Genomic DNA, 19,928 nt, shown 5'->3' on the forward strand with positions numbered 1-19,928 from the left:
AAAGAAAGATATGTTGCGGTCGCACCGGATGTTTTCTGCAATTAATTGTTAAATTATTGAATAGTAAAATAATGGGATCCTCGAGAAAAGACTCTACCCAGATGGAGACACAGAGATAAAAAACTTTTCTCTCCCGAGCTTTTTGACTTTGGATTGGTGTCTTCTTCCATCTCTAATGAAAAACCAGTGTTAACCCTTTTGAAACTCTGACCACCTCCCTGAAACTCTTTTCTGTTTATTTGTTTTTAAAACAAAAACTGATTTGGCAAGTCTGAATGTCAATTCGTTCTTGCCTAACCCACAAGCTACGAGAGAAAGGGAGAGAGAGAAACACGGTTTTGTCAGGCTCTCTGCTCCCGTTTTTTGCGTCTACCTCATCTTCTCCTTCATTCACACGCTTTTGACTTCTTCCGTGAGATTTTTGAATTGCCCTTTTCCTGATTTCAGTTTCTTCTGCATCTCTTCACCTTCTTCTTTTTTAAATTCGGTTTTCGATTTACTTTTTAAAATTCGGTTTTCGATTTAATTTTGTGAGGTAATAGTAATACAGTCTGAAATCCCCTTTTCCTGATTTCATCTTCTTCTTCTTTCTGTTTTTTTAAATTCGGTTTTCGATATGTTTTTGTAAGGTAATAGTAATACTAAGATAAGTATGGAATCCCCTTTTCCTGATTTCAGCATCTTCTTTTTTCCTTCTTCTTTGTTTTTTTAATTCGGTTTTCGATTTACTTTTGTGAGGTAATAGCAATACCAAGTTAAGTTTCGCTTTCACATCAGTCTCTGGTCGTCTTCTTTGTCTCTCCGGTTCATCGGGGTACGATTTGCCGTGTAAACCCCGACAGGAGATATTCCAGGAGCTGTTCAATGGCAGATTTCGTTTTTGTCAACTGGTTTAATTTATTTCAATAAATAACTTATTCGGATCCCTTTATATACCATTTACAGCCTTCAGTATAATAAATTTATTTCAAATTAACATACCAAATCAGCAGATTCATTCTTAACTACTTAAAACTTAAACAAAAAAAGACTAATCGCCCTTAAAATTTTTGGAAATTTCTGGTCAATTTCCAAAATTTCGCTATAACTTGAACCTCTAGCCACGGCCTTTTGGTCTGTCTCAGCAGCCCCGGAGACCGGAGCTTGATTGATTTTTTGTTTTTGTTTTTCTCTTGCAGATTTCTTATACACTTTAATTAGTCAACTTCGTTTCTCTCTCTTCTTCTCACCTACAAAACTCTTCCTGCAGAAGATCACCTCAACCCATTTTTTCTCCACTCACTTCTACCCAATTCCCCTTTCCACGAGTTCTTCTCAGAACTTTCTTGTATTTCTGTGTTTATCTTCTCATAGCTTCGTTCCTTTCGTTCTGGTTCATGGGTCTGATCTTGTTTCAGAAACTGGGAACACCCATTTCGTTTTCCTACGTACCCCAAACTCATTCTCTTACCCATTTAGTTTGTTTGATTGGTTGTTTTTAGTTTTGTAGATTTTCCAAGTTCCTTTCTAGCTTCTTCACTCATCAGCCTCATTTTGAGATTTTCTCTTTGAGTTTGTGTAAGCACTGTTTCTTGTGGGTTTCTCATTTATGTTCCTCTCTGTGGCCGTTCCGTTAGCGATGGATTCAAATCCAGGGGGTCTTCATTATTTACGAGGCAATGATCCAACGCCTTCACCTTATTATCCTCCCAACTTTTACAAAAGTCCGTTCCGACATCCCTCCCTTTCTCACTCTGCAAATTTTCCCGTCTTAGCTGTCGCCATACTCGGCATCATAGCGACTAGTTTCTTGCTCATCTGCTACTACATCTTTGTCATCAAATGCTGCTTAAATTGGCACACATACGACTTCTTGCGACGGATATCAAGCAGGAGGAGGGGCCCCAGGCATGGAGACCCTTTAATCATCTACGCTACCACCATCGAAAGCCGCGGTCTTGATGAATCCGTGATCCAGTCCATCCCCATTTTCCAATTCAAGAAAGGAGTGGAAGATGGTAAGGAGAAGAACCTGAGTGAATGCGCAGTCTGTTTGAATGAATTCCAAGAAGAAGAAAGGCTCCGGTTGCTGCCCGATTGCTCCCATGCTTTTCACATAGACTGTATTGATACATGGCTTCAAAGCAACGCTAATTGCCCTCTCTGCAGATCCAGTATTTCAAATGTTCGTCCATTTGATCAGGGAATGGCCGATACCCCTTATCAAGATCCTCATCAATTCAGCAACCACTTTGTGATTGAAGTCAGTGAGGATGGAACTAATCAGATCCCAAGAAGTCAAGATTTGAACGGAGCTGTTTCAATTGAGTTGTCCATCCAATCTGGTAGTGCTCGACACAGTCCATCCCCTTGGAAGTTGGAAGAGAGGTTGGCATCAAAGAAGCAGAGAAGATTTCATCATGTATCAAGCATGGGAGATGAGTGCCTTGATGTGAGAGAGAAAGATGACCAATTTTCGGTACAGCCCATCAGGCGATCTTTCTCCATGGATTCTTCAGCTGACAGGCAGCTGTATCTCTCTGTTCAGGAAGTTTTACGGCAGAATCCCCGGATACAAGAAGCAGGTAGCTCCGATGAAGGAAGTAGCAGAAGCAGAAGATACTTTTTCTCTTTTGGCCATGGCCGAGGATCTAGAAGTGCTGTTCTTCCAATTGAATTCGAGCCCTGATTTTATTCCTTTTTCTTTTCTCTTTGCTTCTAGATTTTTTTACACAGGCTTTGATTTTGGTAGAGCTTTTCTCTTCTGGGTAGTTTGTTACATATACAGAGGATTAATGAGTGTAAAGTACATTTTGGGTAAAGGCCAAAGCTTGTTAACTGGTTTTCTAATCAAGTATCAATGCTTGAATCATGAAGAAGCTATTTTCTATTTAAACTTGCTTTAACTTTTTTGTCATCAGGTTAATTTTCATGAAAATGGTTGAAGTCTTCAAGAATGCAGACATGATTACTGGCGTCATTGTAAAAGAGAGAGGGAGAGAATGTGGAAAAGTTGTCCTCCTCTCCACACCCAAAAGCTCAATTGAAAGTCTAGAACCTTTTTCATAGGCTCATCCCCGTCTGTTGCCACTATTTCAGTTTTGAATTTCTTCCCTTCCATGCAATCATCCAGATTTGTTCACATCCCATTGTCCTCATGAGAAGTTAAGTCTACAACACACAGTGACCTACCATACCAAATAAGAAAAGAGAAAACATCTTTCCTCTTGAAACCTCAACCACTCTTTGTCTTTCACCAATAATCAGAATTTGAAGAAAGCAGTACTCAGGTCTGGTGTTCCTCATTAACTATGGCTCTCTCCTTGAATACATTTCTCTTCATTCTTTTCATTAAAAAAGCAGGTTTCAGCGAGGGAGAAAAAAGATTGGAGGGATCCAGAAGCAAAAAAACAAAATTCCTTTTGAGGATGCTGGTTACAAGTAGAGGCCAAAAAGGCTCCAAAAGGGCTCCTTGCAGTGACCCATCTATCTGTCTTATCAGATCAAATAAATACATAGAGAATCATATCTCAACAGAACTGTCATTTTCTTTTCTACTATCTACTATTTACTGGACTCTGCTTTGTTTGATTCGCTACCAGGAAGTTTCCTTGTTTTGAATGTGAATGACTTGGGGATGAAGAAATACCAGATCTACCTTAGCTGGTCAAGAAATTGCGATGTACCATGAAAGAAGAGTACCGTCGTCTACTGACAATAAAACAGCAAAGGCTTGCAGGCGAAGACTGTAGAGTTGAAGATGCGGAATATTATAGACATAGATGCTTCAATGTCTCACTTGCATTGTACACAGAACCAAATAGAAAACTCACTTCTTTGGGATTCACATACATGGGTTAGTTTTCCTGAGTTTTTTGAGATCAACCCAGTAATAGAATACCAATTTACTTTTTAATTAGTATTCTGTTTACCTCACATGACGCCTGAACTCGCAATGTCAGGGATCCTGTTATGCTAAACTGTAGTTGGGTCTGGTTTGAGCTGTAGAGCATCTACTTTCCTTGGGTGGGTGAAGGAGACTTGTCTTGGCCTTCTGAATGGGTTGGTCTCGTACTTATTTTTCACATGTGAATGAAGGACCAACTACCAGCTTTATTAAACCACCGGTTCTTTCCGAGATAGGATCTATTGGTCATAGGTAAATAAAATGTCAGGAAAATTATTTTCTCATTGACTAATTTTTTTTATTAGAAAAATTCCTTTTACCTAGTTTACTTGAGCTAGTTCCTTAAAGTGTTTTTTTTTTTTTTTTTATATATCAAACAATGAAAAATAAGTTGAAGTAAAAAGTAAGTGATCAAGAACCATTTAAGTTCTTCTTGGCATTCTTACCTACTAGAGCAAGAATAAATTCATTGTTCTATCATTTCAAACATTTCCTAAAAGAAAGAGGAATCAAGTGAAAAAATTTAACATTCTAAAATAACACAAACGCCAAAAAAATTTAGTTAATGGAGAAAATTTTCCTATGGCATTATCTTTTTCCTATACTTTTCGATTGGCACAAAAATTGATGGAAATAATATAATTCAACTCATAAAACTTTAAATAACACTTGATAAAAACCAAATTAATAGCCTAGTGTTGAAGCGTACCTTTTGTCGATCCACTTTACCAATTAGGCATAAAATAATAAATAATTAAATAATACCTCTACTTGGCCCTAGGCATGTATTCATTGTCTTCGAACCAAATGCTGACGATCCATTTTTAAGATACAATGGACCTTTTTGCTCTCTTACAGGTGCACTGTACTAAGCGAGCCCATGAACTCTGTAAGACCTTTTCTGACTGCTTGAACTTGATTGAATAGATGATTTTTCCTTATTTTCTTTCAAGAACTCTTAATACTTTCTTAGGAACATGAAGAACACTTTTTAGAATACTTTTTAGAACAATTTTCAAAGCTTGGAATTACTTTTTTGGTCTCACTCATGTTTGCAACTCTATTTATAGAGTTTTCTAACCCTTCTGGGAAAAACTACTCTTTTATCTCTAAGCTGATATGTAACTGCTTTGATCTAACGGTTAAGATTATAGATGCCCAATTTGACGTTTGATCTATAAATGCTTTGATTTGACAGTTCTTATCTGTAACGGTTTTTATTTGACAATTCAAATCAATAACACAACATAATCCGACCATTTAGATTTGTAACCACTCAATCTAACAATTCAAATATTTTAACTGTTCGATCAAATAGTTTAGATCTATAACCAATTGATCCAATGGTTTAGATCTAACCCATCCCAACAATCGGCTTGATCCCATCATTTTGTCGCACATGTGACATGTAGGGCCCACCCAAACAAATGTGTGAACGATTGTGGCCAAAAGGTCCCTATTGTTTTAGCAATTTGGGACTAAAGAAAAAAAAATGAAGGAAAAGGGAAGAGGTGAAAGAGAGGCACACATGCGTGCCTTTCTATTTCTTCTAAAAAATTTGACATGCCCTACCATTTTTTAAAAATTGAAATTGACACATGATTAGATTAGATAAGATTCGAGCAATTAGTACATTGTAGCTTTCAATGACACGTGTTTTTCGGACTTGAACTTTCATCTAGTTGGAATTTTGGAACCCACACCGGTCCTAAGTGAATGATTCTTGAACTTGGACTTTATGTATAAGCTTTCAGAGTACCGAACAACTAAGTGTTAATCATGCATGTGATTTCCATCAGGGTAGCACGTTATGGCCACATACATGTATCTTCTATTATGAATGTCTTTTAGAGAACAAACATTAATTTTCTATTAGATTGTGGCCCCAAATCACACTCACATTGGAGATATCTCCAAGGGTATACTGTATCTCTATACCCTGCAATAATAACCTCGATATCATTAAGGTAATACATCAACCTTATATCTAGTGCAGTTGAGCACCAACTTCATAGAGGTGGGATGTGAATGAAATTCACTTTAATTTGGTGCTCCTACTAGTCACTTAGGATTTTCAATCATATATGTTGGGTTGCCACTGACGGTGACTCAAGTGATAGGCTTTAATCCCATCCCCCTCGAAGCATATTGTATTTGTAATCTCGACAAGCTCTTGGTCAGATGATCTGTGAAGTTTTCTATTGATTTAATATCACTCAAGGTTATAACTTCAGTGGATGTGAGGTTCCTCAAAATTTTATATTGAAGCTCTTTATGCCTAGACAACTTTGAATTATGATTTTAATTTTAATTTTTGTAATAATTACTTGATTATCACAATTAATTAAGATATCTGGAATTGGCTTGTCTATCATGGGAATGTCTGATTAAAGATCAATAAGCCATTCAACTTCTCCACTAGACAACTCTAAGACTATCATTTCAGCCACCATAGTAGATTTGGTAATCAAGGTCTGCTTGGAAGATTTCCAAGCGAGAACGCCACCACATAGTGTAAATACAAAACCACTAGTAGCTTTAAAATTAGCGGAATCGGAATCCAGTTAGCATCACTATACACTTCCAGTCCAGTAGGAAATCCTAAATAATGTATTTCATAATTAAAAATACCTTTCAAATATTAAAAAAGTCTTTCAATAGCATCCCAATGGGTTTTATTGAGGTTACTCGTTTTACCTACTCAGACTTCCTAGTGCGTAGAAAATATATGGACTGGTACAGTTTCATAAATACATTAGACTTCCAATAATTTGAGAGTACTTCAACTGTGAAACATTATCCCCACAATTTTTTTAATTTTATGTTAGAATCATATGGTGTGCAAAATGATTTACAGTTCTCAGATCCAAACTGTTTTAAAACCTTTTCCATATAATGAGATTGACTCAAAGCAATCTCATTTTTATTTTTAATTATTTTGATTCTTAAATTTACATTCTCTAACCCTAGGTCTTTCATATCAAAGTTATCATTAAGGTATTTTTTTACCTCTAATATTTAGATATATTTTGATTTTTTCATTTCCAAATATCAAAATATCATCAACATAAAGACATAAAATAATGAAAGACCTATCATATCTTTTCAAATATACACATTTCAAAATCACATATTTTGAAACCATATGATAGGATTAACCTATCAAAATTTTCATGTCACTACCTAAGAGCTTGTTTTAGACCATATAAAGATTTGACTAACTTATGCACCTTATTCTCTTAACCAAGAACTACAAAACCCTTTGGTTGTTCCATATAAATTTCTTCTTCTAATTCACCATTGAGAAATGTTGTTTTAACATCCATCTGATGTATTTTTAGGTAATATGATGCAACTAGTGCAATAAGTACTTGAATTATAGTTATCCTAGTGACATGTGAATAAATGTTGATAAAATATATCCCTTCTCTCTGACTAAAACCTTTAGCAACTAATCTAGCTTTGAATTTTTCTATAGACCTATTAGGATTAAGTTTCCTTTTGAAAATCTATTTGAATCCAATTGGCCTAGACCCTGGAAGTAAGTCTGATAATTCCCATGTATAGTATGAATGAATTGAATCCATTTCACTTTTAACCGCTTCCTCCCACATAAGCTTCACTAGATTTCATTGCTTAGGTAAAAGTCAATGGATCATCCTTTATGAAGAATATGTAAAAAATTATCTCCTAGGTTCTTTTCTATACTAGGTCTCTTGCTCCGCCTAAGTTCAATTTATGGCAGTGTTTCCGTATCCTCATCATAGTATCAAGAAGTTTCTCCCTACTTCTAATTTTATTTATTCTTCCATAGGAAACCCATTTGAAAAAACACAACATCATCGGATTCTTTAATAGTACTTATAGAAAATTTAGGTACTACTAAAAACCAATATACATTGTTGTTTTCTATTGATCCTATGAAACCTGCATTGTAAATCTTAGAACTCATCTCATAGATATCAATGTGTATAAGCTCTAGAAGGTCAAAGCTTGTACTCATTGACTTAAATGTCTTTCTAGATTGTTTTGATTGGACACATATCTCATTAATATTTTAACTTTATATTATTTTTGGATATTAAATCTAAGGTCATCATTCTTTTTAGAGTATTCATATTTACGTATCTAAGTCTAACATGTCATAAGTCAAAAGAGTCAACTAGCACGACATAAAATGAAACTTTAATCTCATTAATATTTTGGGCAAAAATTATATTTAATTTAAATAATTCGTCAGAAACATAACCGTTCCCTGCAAAAGATCCAACCTTGGTAATTACAACCTTATTCGATTCAAACACTAACTTGTAGCCTATTTGACTCAAATGGAAACCATTGACAAGATTTTTCCATACATCTAGCACATATTGTACATTATGAAGAGTGAGAGTGTTTCTAGATGTGAATTTCAACTCTACTGCTCCTTCATCGGTCACTTGATCAACATTGGAATTGCCTTTGTCATAATGCTCCCTTTAACCTCCTGGTAGGAAGAAAAAGAGGAAATATCATAACAAATACGAACAATTGCTCCTATGTCAACCCACCAATTAGTTGGATTAAATGCCAAATTAATTTCTAAGTGAGTTTTAACTAATCTATCGTTAGTTCCAGCTAAGCTAGTTCTGATTATCAATTTTCTTGAGGATTTGTACTATCACCTTGCCCTTCATTTGCTTAGCAAAGTGACCCAGTTTTCCATAGGCATAACATGCCCTCTTGTTTTATTCCTTCTAAATTTTCTGTTTTAGCTTACCGAGTATTTTTTTGGCCTTCTTATTTATGAAGTTAGTTTACTTTGATTCTATCAAATTCGCTTTTCCACTAACATCATATCTATTATCCAAGGTTTTCTCAATGTTGTTTCTGTGCTTTTCTTCTAACTGAATTGACACCAACACTTCGTCTAATGTGGAAAGTTTTCTTTTATGCTTCATCTGAAACTTAAAGTCTGACCATGACAGAGGAAGTTTTTCTATTAGGGCAAATGCTTGTATTCTATCATCTATTGGAATACCACTGGCGATAATCTTGACAACATTGTTTTGAATTTCATGCCCTTGATCGATTACCAATTTCCCACATGCCATTGTGTAGTGAAATATTTTCTCATGAAAACCTTCTATTCAGACTCAATTTCTTGCCCATACTTTGTCTCATAAATTTTCCATAAACCTTTCACAATTTTAGCATCAGAATACAAGTCATATATGTTAAATTATGGATCCCAATTAATGCCCTATGCTGAGTTGGTCGTGGATATCCGATCCACGATATATTGATTGTTGTTTCATTAAGAACAGTTTGGGAATTTTACTCTTGTATCGTGATTGCCCTACTTTTCACTTTATAATTGAGGGGCACCGCTATTAGGGTTTTATCATCATAATCCAAGGAGCATCTTGAGTTGCATCCCGATAGGTTAGAGAGAAATACTTGTAAGTGTACGATTTCTCTTGTAAACTATTTCATCTTTATAGTGGATTACTACAACGGCGGAAGACAGGACGTAGTCTCACCTTGAGGCGAATCTGTATAAATCTTGTTGTTTGTTTTTGTGCTTGCTTTTCCTTTCTTCCACAATTATTATTATTGTTCTCGTTAGTTTGGAATTAGGGCATTTAATTCCTAACAAGTGGTATCAGAGCTTTGGTTCATGATTGAGAGCAATGACTAGCTAAGAAGGATCGACACTAGGGATCAACAAGTTTGATAGTATGGATTTTGTGTTATGGAGGATGCAAATCAAAGATTATCTATATAGTAAAAAGATGCATGCGCCACTTCTAGATATGAAACCAAAAAGTATGAAAGATGATGAGTGGAATCACCTTGATAGACAAGTAGTCGGAGTAGTCCGGTTAACACTGTCAAAGAACGTTGCTCACAACGTGGCGTCGGAGAAAACCACAACAGGGATGATGAAGATTCTGTCCAACATGTATGAGAAGTCTTCCATAAATAATAAGGTACATCTCATGAAAAAACTCTTCAATTTAAAGATGACATAAAATACATCAATTGCATTGCATTTACATGATTCTAGCACGATTATCAATCAATTGACATTTGTTCAAATTAAATGTGATGATGAGGTTCGTGCTTTGATTCTTTTGGCATCTCTGCTACATTTTTTGGAGCCTATGAGGGTTGCGATCAACAACTCTGTAGGCAACGAGAATTTGATCTTTAATGATGTTCGGGATACCATTCTCGCGGAGGAAGTTCGTAGAAAGGACTCCAAATAATTATCGACATCTAATTCTACCCTAAGTGTCGATACTAGGGGTAGGAACTTCAAGAGGAATTCCAACAAGGGCAATGGTAGAGGGAAGTTGAGGAATGGTAGAAGCAAGTCCAAATTCAGAAGGAATGTGGAATCTTGGAATTGTGGCAAGTCTGGTCACATAAAGAAGAATTGCAGAGCACCGTAGAAGGATGAAAAGAAAAATGATGCTGGAAATGTGGTGACTGAAGAGGTACAAGATGCTTTACTCTTGTCGGTTGATAGCCCTATTGACTCTTGGGTGTTAGATTCAGGAGCTTCATTTCACACCACAACACATCGTGAGATCATGGAGAATTATGTTGTTGGAGATCACGGGAAGGTGTATCTTGCTAATGGAGAACTTTTGGATATTGTCAGTATTGGTAATATTAGTTTGAGGATGTCAAACACCTCAGTGTGAAAAATTAACAAGGTGAGACTTGTACCAAAATTGATGTGTAATCTGATCTCAGTAGGGCAACTTGATGATGAAGGTGATAATGTGACTTTTAATGGTGCTACCTGTAAAGTCACAAAGGGAGTCATGGTTGTTGCATGGGAAGTTAAAACTGGAACTCTTTACATCACTTACAGTTGCAGAGACACGGTTGTAGTTGTTGATGCTGTATAAATAAAACCCTCAAATCAGGGAGAAGTGAGATATTTTCCAAATATAGCAACTCAAAAAGTGACGCAAAACAAAGGGCACAAATTCTGATTTTTCAATGCAACAGAATATCAACATGACCATTGATTCTTCCAATGCGAATATATCTTTAAATATAGATCAGATTGACATGAAATTTTCTCCTTTTGAAACTAGACTTAAATAAATTTCATCCAGGTGTAACTTCACTTCATAAAATATAATTATCAGAAGATAAATAATCTGATAGATTTCGGTCTCTGTCATCAGGTGAACTAAGTATTGTTTTTCCTTTCTTTCTAGCATGACCATTGGAGCGTTCCACTACAAGAGAATGTCCCACTGATCATCGATCAAACGCGCCAGTAATACCGCGTAGGATGTCAGAATGACGTAGCCCTTGTCGACTGGAGGAAGGAATGGAGGGGAAGTAGTCTGCGACCCCTTGTGTGATTTCAAAAGTGAGACATGAAACACATCATGCAGCTTTGCTGTGTCAGGCAGTTGTAGTTGATAGGCCACCTGTCCTACTAGTCGAATAATGGCGAAAAAGGCCCAAAGTACCTGGGGGAGAGCTTATGGCATGACGGCCCTACAATGGACTGCTACAAGTACTGTCGTAGGCGTAACCAAACATAGTCCACTACCTCATAAGAGACATCCCAGAGAGAAGTTGTGGGGGATCCCTCCCATAAACAACTCGGAAAGGAAATGACTGCAAGACCGAGTGGAACAAAGTATTGTTACAGTATTCTGCCCATGGTAGCCACTGAACCCATTGTTTTGGTCGATCTCCAACAAAGCACCTGAGATACATTTCGATGGTTCGATTAACCACCTCGGTTTGGCCATTCGTCTGAGGATGATATGCTGACGAAAATTTCAATTTTGTGCCACTCAGACGAAAAAGTTCCCTCCAGAAAGTACTCATGAATACCTCATCCCGATTACTGACAATAGATTATGGAATGCCATGTAATCGGATAATATGCTCCAAGAAAGTATGGGCCACTCGAGCTGCCGTGTAGGGATGCGCCATCTGAATAAAATGACCATACTTGGAGAACCGATCCACCACCACGAACAAAACTGATTTCCCGGCTGAAAGGGTAAGACCCTCCACAAGTCCATCGAAATATCGGCCCATACCTGAGTAGGGAGGGCGAGAGGCTGTAGAAGCCCCGCGGGACTCAAATGCTCGATTTTGTTTCATTGACATGCAGAGACATATGTGGCAATGGAGGTCTTCATAGCCTGCCAATAGAAATCTGCCCGAATATGCAACAACATTTTCTGTAACCCCTCATGGGTCGAATCATGATAAGCCGAGAGAACAGCTGGAATCAACTCGGACGTGGGAGGAAGGTAAATCCGTTGTTTATAACAAATGAGTGAATCCTATATTGACCACTTAGAATCCATCTTCCCCTCTATAATCTGTCTGTGCAACTACTGTAGTGCTGGAAGTGTGACATGTGCATCCCGCACCATGTCGAGGATGAGGAAACAAGACTGGCTGATTGCATATATGAGCTGTTGGTGTTCAAAATTCCTGGACAAGGCATCCACTACCTTGTTTAATCTCCCCACATGATACTCAATCGAGAAATCGAAGCCCATCAACTTATTGATCCAATGTTGCTGAGGTGAAGTAGTGAGGCGCTGCTTAAGTAAGAACTTGAGACTATAATGATCAGTACGGATGAGAAAAGAACGACCCCATAAGTAAGGCCTCCAGTGTTGGACTGCCTTGGCCAACCCGATTAACTCTTGTTCATATGCAGCCAATTTCTGATAACGATCTACCAACTATCGACTGAAATACGCAATGGGGTGTGAGTGTTGCTGTAACACGGCCCCAATGCCCCCACCAGAAGCGTCGCATTCCACCACAAATAAGTCTTCAAAATTTGGAAGCTGTAAAACAGGTGTAGATGCAAGAGCACCTTTAAGCGCCTCAAAGGCCTGTGTGGCCTTCTCGGTTCACTGAAAGGAATTCTTTTTGAGGAGGTTTGTTAAAGGTGCTGCCAAAAGACCATAATTCCGAATAAATTTTTGGTAATAGCCTGCTAGACCAAGGACCCGCGGAATGCTGAGCAACATTGAGGCTGAGGCCACTCACGAATGACCTGAATCTTCTCGGGATCCACCGTTACACCCTCATGTGAGATAATGTGGCCAAGGTAAGCAACATGAGATGCCCCAAAGGAGCATTTGGATTTCTTCAAATACAACTGATGTGCTCGTAATAATTCAAACACAATCCTCAAATGTGCTACATGACCTTCTCGAGACTTTCTATATATGAGTATATCATAAAAAAACACAAGTACGAATTTCCAAAGGTAAGAGCTACATACCTCATTCATCAGCGTCTGGAAAGTGGAGGGAGCATTTGACAACCTGAATGGCATGACCACAAATTCAAAGTGGTCGTGATGTGTGTGGAATGTTGTTTTTTGAATGTCTGAGGGATGCATGTGAACCTGGTGATATCCAGACCATAAGTCCAATTTGGTAAAGACCCACGATCCATGTAACTCATCGAGGAGCTCCTCCACGACCGGAATTGGAAATTTATCTTTTACTGTCTACGCATTCAAATCCCGATAATCAACACAAAAGTGCCATGTCCCATCATGTTTCTTCACGACCAAGACAGGTGAAGAGAACGGGGACTTGCTACTACGAATAAGGCCATGTTCTAGCATCACCTGACACTGTCTCTCGATCTTATCTTTCTGGAGGTGAGGATACCGATACGGTCGAACAACAACCACATCAGACCCTGGTTTCAAACATATCTTGTGATCACAGTGTCTCAAGGGAGGGAGCCCTGTAGGCTCACAGAAAAGATCAGAGAACTCATCAATAAGAGTATCAATAGTGTTGTCTGAATTATCCTGGGCAGTCAGAGAATGAATGTGTTGTTGTTTGCTGTTGTTTGTCCTCTTGACTTCCTTGTAGGAGTATTTGTCTACCACGCCAGACAAAACTCATTGTTAACGCAGAGAAGTCCCACATAATTGGTCCCAAGGTTTGTAACCATTTAATTCCCAACACCATATCAAAACCAGCTAGAGGAATGACAAGAAATTCAGAATGAAATAAAGTAGTGCCAATAGAAAAATTTACCACCTTGCTGATTCCGTAGCTAGGAACCTTCTCCCCATTGGCCACTGAGACTGTGGCTGTCGGATGTGGAAGAATCTGTAACTACAGGTGCTGAGCCACAGTTAAGCTAAGAAAATTGTGGGTACTCCCCGAATCCACTAGTCCCACGAGTTCCCAATCGAAGACCTGAGCTCTGACTTGCATGGTTGTAGGCAATTTCTGCCCAGTAATGGTATGCAAGGATGTTTCCGGTGGCTCGTCCTCTATCCTCTCTTCTGTATCCTCTGGATCATCGACTTCATCCACTTCAAGCCAAAACAACCTTTTGGACTGATGACCATCCCGAAACTGTTCATCACAATTGTAACACAAATATTTAGAATGCCTTTCTGCCATCTCAGCACTTGTAAAATTTTTAATGTACTGAGGTGGATGACTGCTCGATCGTGTATCCCCTGACAAAGTATTACTCGGAGTGTGTCTTGGAGGAGTTGTTGTTGACTGAACCCCTTGAGGATAAGAGTGTCGTCCCTGCCAGGTGGAAGAAGGAGTTTCCCCTAACCATGGGGGTCATAGAGCTAGATAGGTTAATAGGTGCATAGTACTCTACTTCAAGCCGTAACAACTCAGTAAGGCCTACTGTAAATAGCGCTACTTGCTGATCCCCCTATACCATACTACGTGCTAGTGCTAATTTTCCCTGGAACTATGTTTGATATTGCTCCACTGAGCCAGTTTGGCGTAACAGAACCAAATCCCCCAAAGGGTTGCTGTAAGCCGGAGGACCAAAATGGAGAGAGCATAAATTCTTAAACACATCCCATTCGACCACCTCTCTATCACCCTCAACCTGCTGAAACCGGAGTTGTGCTTCCCCCGGTAAGTGGAAGGCAGCCAACTGTACTCTATCATAAGCTGCTATTTTTTATGGTGATTTTTTTTCGCGCCGATACAGCTAGATCAAAGGATCTTCTGACCCATTATAAGTAGGGAAATTAAGTTTAGTATACCTAGGTGCAGTGCCTCCCCCCTGGTTGAAGTGTCCTCCCGGGTTGAAGTGTCCTTGCTGGCCAGAGAAACTAGTGCGCCCAGCAAACTCATCTCCCCCTCTGTTATACGAATGGTCCCCTCCTCTTTGCTCTGGAATCGTGTTCCTTCCAGTTGTTATACCAGTCTCCATGCTATCCATCCTTCCATTCAATGTCTCCGTATCGAGATCAATTTTAGAGAACCTCTCCATGAATGCAGCAAATTTTTTGTCATTCTCTGCCTGTCCTCTAAGCATAATCTCTTTTAATTCATTGATGATATGCTCTACCATGTTACCCTGCTCTGATACCAAGTTATTATGGTCCCTAGCCATGGATTGTTACGGTCCCGAGTCATGGATCGAGTAACACGGCGTGGGATTTGTGAATCCAGCACTCAGAATTTACTCACTTCACGTCAAGGGTCTGTGTATGAGTATTTCTCCTTAACCAATGCTTGGCCAGGAGGAAAGATCCTCTTTTGAGGGTCCTACCGAGTTGTTGTGCTAGGTAGAAGACCCCACAACTATGCTGACCTTGCTAGAGCAAGGTGCTCTCTTTCTTGGTCACGGCAAAGAGGGTTTGGCCCTCTTTGTTGCTGCTCTAGCTAAGAGTGCAATCCTTCTTTCTTAAATAACTTGAAACAAGAGTTTGGGATAGATTAATACCTCTTCTTTGATGCTATGATCAGCTCCCACGTTGCACCAGGAATTGCTCAAGATTTGAGGATAAAAATCCTCACTTTGCTGCTTGGTAAGGGAGGAATTGGGCCTCTCTTGTTGCTACTGCCAAGAAGGAGGATAGACCTCCTCTTTGGGCTCGGAAAAGGGGCAGGAAGTTCCTTTTCTTAATAGGGATGATGGTGGATGAATTTGGGTGAAGATGGATGGCAATGGAGGGTGAAGGATAGGTTGGATTTTTGGAGTAAACCCTAAACTCGGGATCAAGAGGTGATCCCAACCTATTTAGACTAGGTTATTCTAAAATCTCAAAGCTTACCTATTTCATTCATACCTATCCCTTAAATAGGGAGTTTTAGGGTTAGGGTTACAATAATTCCCCATAATGCCCTTACATAAAAAGTAATTAGAAATAACTCCTACTTAAAACAATATAAGAAATAAATCCTACTTAAAACAATATTAGAAATAAATCCTACTCAAAGAAATATAAGAATTAAATCCTATTGAGTGAGTTGTTGTTGTCTTCTTCGTTGTGTGACTCGGTGTGCTATTGAGTCCACAACATGGATCTAGTAACTCGGTGAGGTACTGATGAATCCAACACTGTATGATGAATTTTGATCACACAATTGTGAAAAGAACTCCCTTCTCTCTCCTTCCTCATTATGCTTGAAAAGGAGTTTGCTTTTCTCAATTATAGATGCAACCACAAAATCAATGGACTGTTTGAGACCCCCGTATGAAACCCCTCTTTTATGATTCACGTCAAGAGGTAGGGTTTCTCTACCATGCAATTACTGATCATATAAGTAAAAGAAAGAAAACTCTAACCCTTCTTTACTCGAAAAGGGATTTAGTACCTCTTGAATTGCACACCAATCCAGCAATCTGAAAGCCTCCTCCTTGCTGCAAGGATTCATGCAAAACTCTCCTCCTCGTCCTGCTGTTTCGTGAAATAGGTAGGGTTCTTCTTCTCTCAAGATCCTTCTAGATATCTACCAAATTCCCCATGAGAACAATGCACGTCAAGGGCCAAAGCTAGGATCTCGTCAAGGGAACCTCCTTACTCTTAATTAACCTAATTCCAGACTTACTTTATTTCTCTTTCTTTAACTCTTAAATAGGGTATTTCACGTCATGATAGTTTAGGGCTATAAATCCCAACTATACCCCTACGTTCAAGCTTTTTACATAATCAATGAAAATTTAACTAAAAGCAACATAAAAAATGAATGTTAAATTAGATGACTCGGTGATTCATTGTTTCCTTCTCTAAGTGACTCGGTGTGATATTGAGTCCAAAACATAGGGCTACTTTTCTGCCTGTGAAATTGAGCAGGAAATATTTTTGACTATGTCCATTTGACTGGAGTATGGAGCAATGTCTTACAGCTAGGAGTGATTTTACTCTCACTTATATTATGCTAGTTGGGTCTTTTAGAAGAGACCACCAACTTGGGGGGGATTGTTGGAAGATATGGTGAACTATCATTTTATACGGGAAGATCCTACACACCGTTTACAGCAAGCTAGGTGTTCATGATGTTCTCTCACCCCTAGTTTTAGGGGGAGTGCTGGAAGATGAGCCCAAGCCCACACGACCAAGGAAGACACACACATCCAAATGTGTGAAAGATGGGCCCAAGTCCACAGGACTAAGGAAGGCCCATATACCCAAGAGAAGTGCAAGATGGGATCAAGCCCATAGACCAAGGAGAAGGCCCACAGGCCCACACATTGTTGGCAGGATGGTAAATAAAGAGTCATCTCATAGAGATGACATTGATGTAATTAGTTTAATTCTCATGGGTATTATTGTAATATTACAACTTAATTCATCTATAAATTGAGGCTCAGGAAGAGGGTTAAGATATAAGTCCATAACCCTTTTCTTCCTCCTATTTTCTCCCAATGGGTATCTCTCTCTTTTTCTCCATAGCTAAATCCATGGAGTGCTGAAAATCAACAATTCCAAAACAAATTCAATACAAAGCAAGAGGACAATCTACATGAATATTTGGCTTGATTTAGAGTTATGATTCAAGAGTGGAAGATTGCTCAGCCCTATCCTACTGACACTTAAGTTAAAAACAAAGTAGCAAGAGGTTTTAGTAGTTGCTATTTGTTTGTCAAATATCAAGCTATATCTTGAAGTGGCCCAAAATCAACTTCTCAGCTCCTCCACACTTCCATCATTCGAAGACATAAGTGCAACATTACTTCAGATACTAGATCCTTCTTCCACCTCTCAGATTGAAGTATAATTTGCTATGTACTCAGGTAATAGGGGCATATCTTCTACCACAAGAGTACATGGTAGAAATTATAGAGGAGGCCCAATAAGAAGTGGTAGAACTAGCTCCGATTCTTCAAGGTTAGATAATTGGGTATGCACTCACTGTGGTGGACTAAACCATCTAGTAGGCACCGGTTGGAAGCGTCATTGTAAACCAAACTGGGTCACTACAAACTAGACCTCGGTTAATAATAATAAGAAAAAAAAGGCAAAACTGAGTTACAGAAAGGCAAGAAGACTATAATCGGTGATGATTATGAGTTGTTGCAGACGATGAAGACTCTGATGGTATCTTCTCCTTCTACAATTGTTGTTGCCGCCACTACTTCAAGTATGATCTCTGCTACTTTCTCCTCTTCATCCTAGATCATCGACTCAAGGGCCTTCGAACATCTTACATGTAATAAGACTTTGTTACTTTCCATGTCTCCATATTTTTCAGACAAGTTTATACCATTGCCTACAAATCCCAAACCAAAGTTCTTAGGAAAGGATCCTCCTTTGTTACACCATCACTTCTGCTTACTGATGTCTTATTTGTCCCCCAATTTGCTCTAAATTTGTCTTCTATTAGCCAGTTAACAAAATAGTTTAATTGCTCCATCACTTTCTCACCTTTTTCTCGTGTTATCCAGGATCTAAAAATGAAGCAGGTGATTGGTAGAGGCCATGAACAAGGGGGCATTTATTACTTGGACTTGCTTCTAGTGAATACCGTTTCCACTTCTCAGACCGAGGCAAGATTATGGCACAACCGGATTGGACATCCATCAATAACATCACTTCATCACTTATTTCCATATTTTAAAATCTTGTTTGATTTAAATTGTGAAGTCTATCAGTTGAACAAACACCAGAGGATGATAACATAATCTCCTCGAGCTAAACTTAAAGTTGTTGCTACCTTTTCCTTAATTCACTCAAGCTAAGTATTTTGTTACTTGTATTGATGACTTCACTCGAGTCACATGGCTATTTTTTTTCAAAGATCATTTTAAATTTTTTTCCATATTTAAGTCATTTCATGCCTTGGAGAACACTCAGCTTGGGAAAAAAATAAGTGGTTCGATCAAATAAAGCCAAAAAATACCTATCTGGTGAATTTCAATCCTTTTGTCAGGATAATGGCATTATCCATCAAATATCATGTGCCTACACCCCTCAAAAAAATGGTGTAGCAGAAAGAAAAAATCAACATCTCCTTGATGTAGCCCGTGACCTACTCTACTCTATGAAGGTGCCCTATTTTTACTGCCCTCATGCCAGTTTTACAACCTGTTTCCTTATTAATAGGCTACCATCTTTAGTACTTAGCCATAAATCCCCATATTCATTGTTATTTCCGGATGAAGACCCCTTCTCACTTCCCTTGAGGGTCTTTGGTTGCACATATTTTTTTAATGTCACATCCACTCAAAAGAATAAGCTTGACCCTAAGTCTCTTAAGTATATTTTTTTGGGTTACTCTCATTCCCAAAAAGGTTATGTCTGTTATAATCCTTATCTTCGGAAGTTAATTGTTTCTAGGGATGTCACCTTTTTGTAGGACACATCTTTTTATTCCTTAAAATATGCTCCTCCAGGTCTTTCATCAACTCCGGCAACCCCTGAAGCATCGGCCGACACCACACTTGTGGAGTTTATGGATCCCTCCGAGCTAAGCCTTTCTTCCCTTACTTTATTTGGTCCACAATTTGATACTCAGCCCATAGCTCTACAGAAGGAGCCTAGGACTTGCGGTAGGCCTTCCACTTCTCAACTTATATCCAATTTTGTTTCTCACAATCGATTGTCTTCTTCATGCTGTCAATTTAAGACATCTATTTCTTCCATCTCTATTCGACAGTCATGTGACTTTGAGATATCCAGGATGGAAGGTGGCAATGGAAGAAGAAATGCATGCATAATATGAGAATCAGACTTGGGCTCTAGTTCCTCTTCCTCATGGCAAGAAACATGTGAGTTGTAAATGGGTTTTCACTATCAAGCACAATTCGGATGGCT

The 19,928-nt window shown here is 38.6% G+C and overlaps 1 protein-coding gene across 1 annotated transcript; it reads left to right on the top strand.

Annotated features, from left to right (window-relative positions):
* The first annotated feature begins 1,204 nt into the window (after positions 1 to 1,204).
* LOC137944175 (RING-H2 finger protein ATL16-like) lies at positions 1,205 to 2,796 on the top strand. The gene has a single exon (XM_068789742.1). It carries the CDS (start codon positions 1,589 to 1,591, stop codon positions 2,666 to 2,668), a length of 1,080 nt encoding a protein of 359 aa, XP_068645843.1. The 5' UTR covers positions 1,205 to 1,588; the 3' UTR covers positions 2,669 to 2,796.
* Positions 2,797 to 19,928: the final 17,132 nt, after the last annotated feature.

This window comes from Aristolochia californica, unplaced genomic scaffold (genome assembly GCF_029961685.1).
Source record: "Aristolochia californica isolate CCGP_79_NKW_82.1479 unplaced genomic scaffold, dmAriCali1.0.hap1 SCAF_11, whole genome shotgun sequence".
Lineage (NCBI taxonomy): Eukaryota > Viridiplantae > Streptophyta > Magnoliopsida > Piperales > Aristolochiaceae > Aristolochia > Aristolochia californica.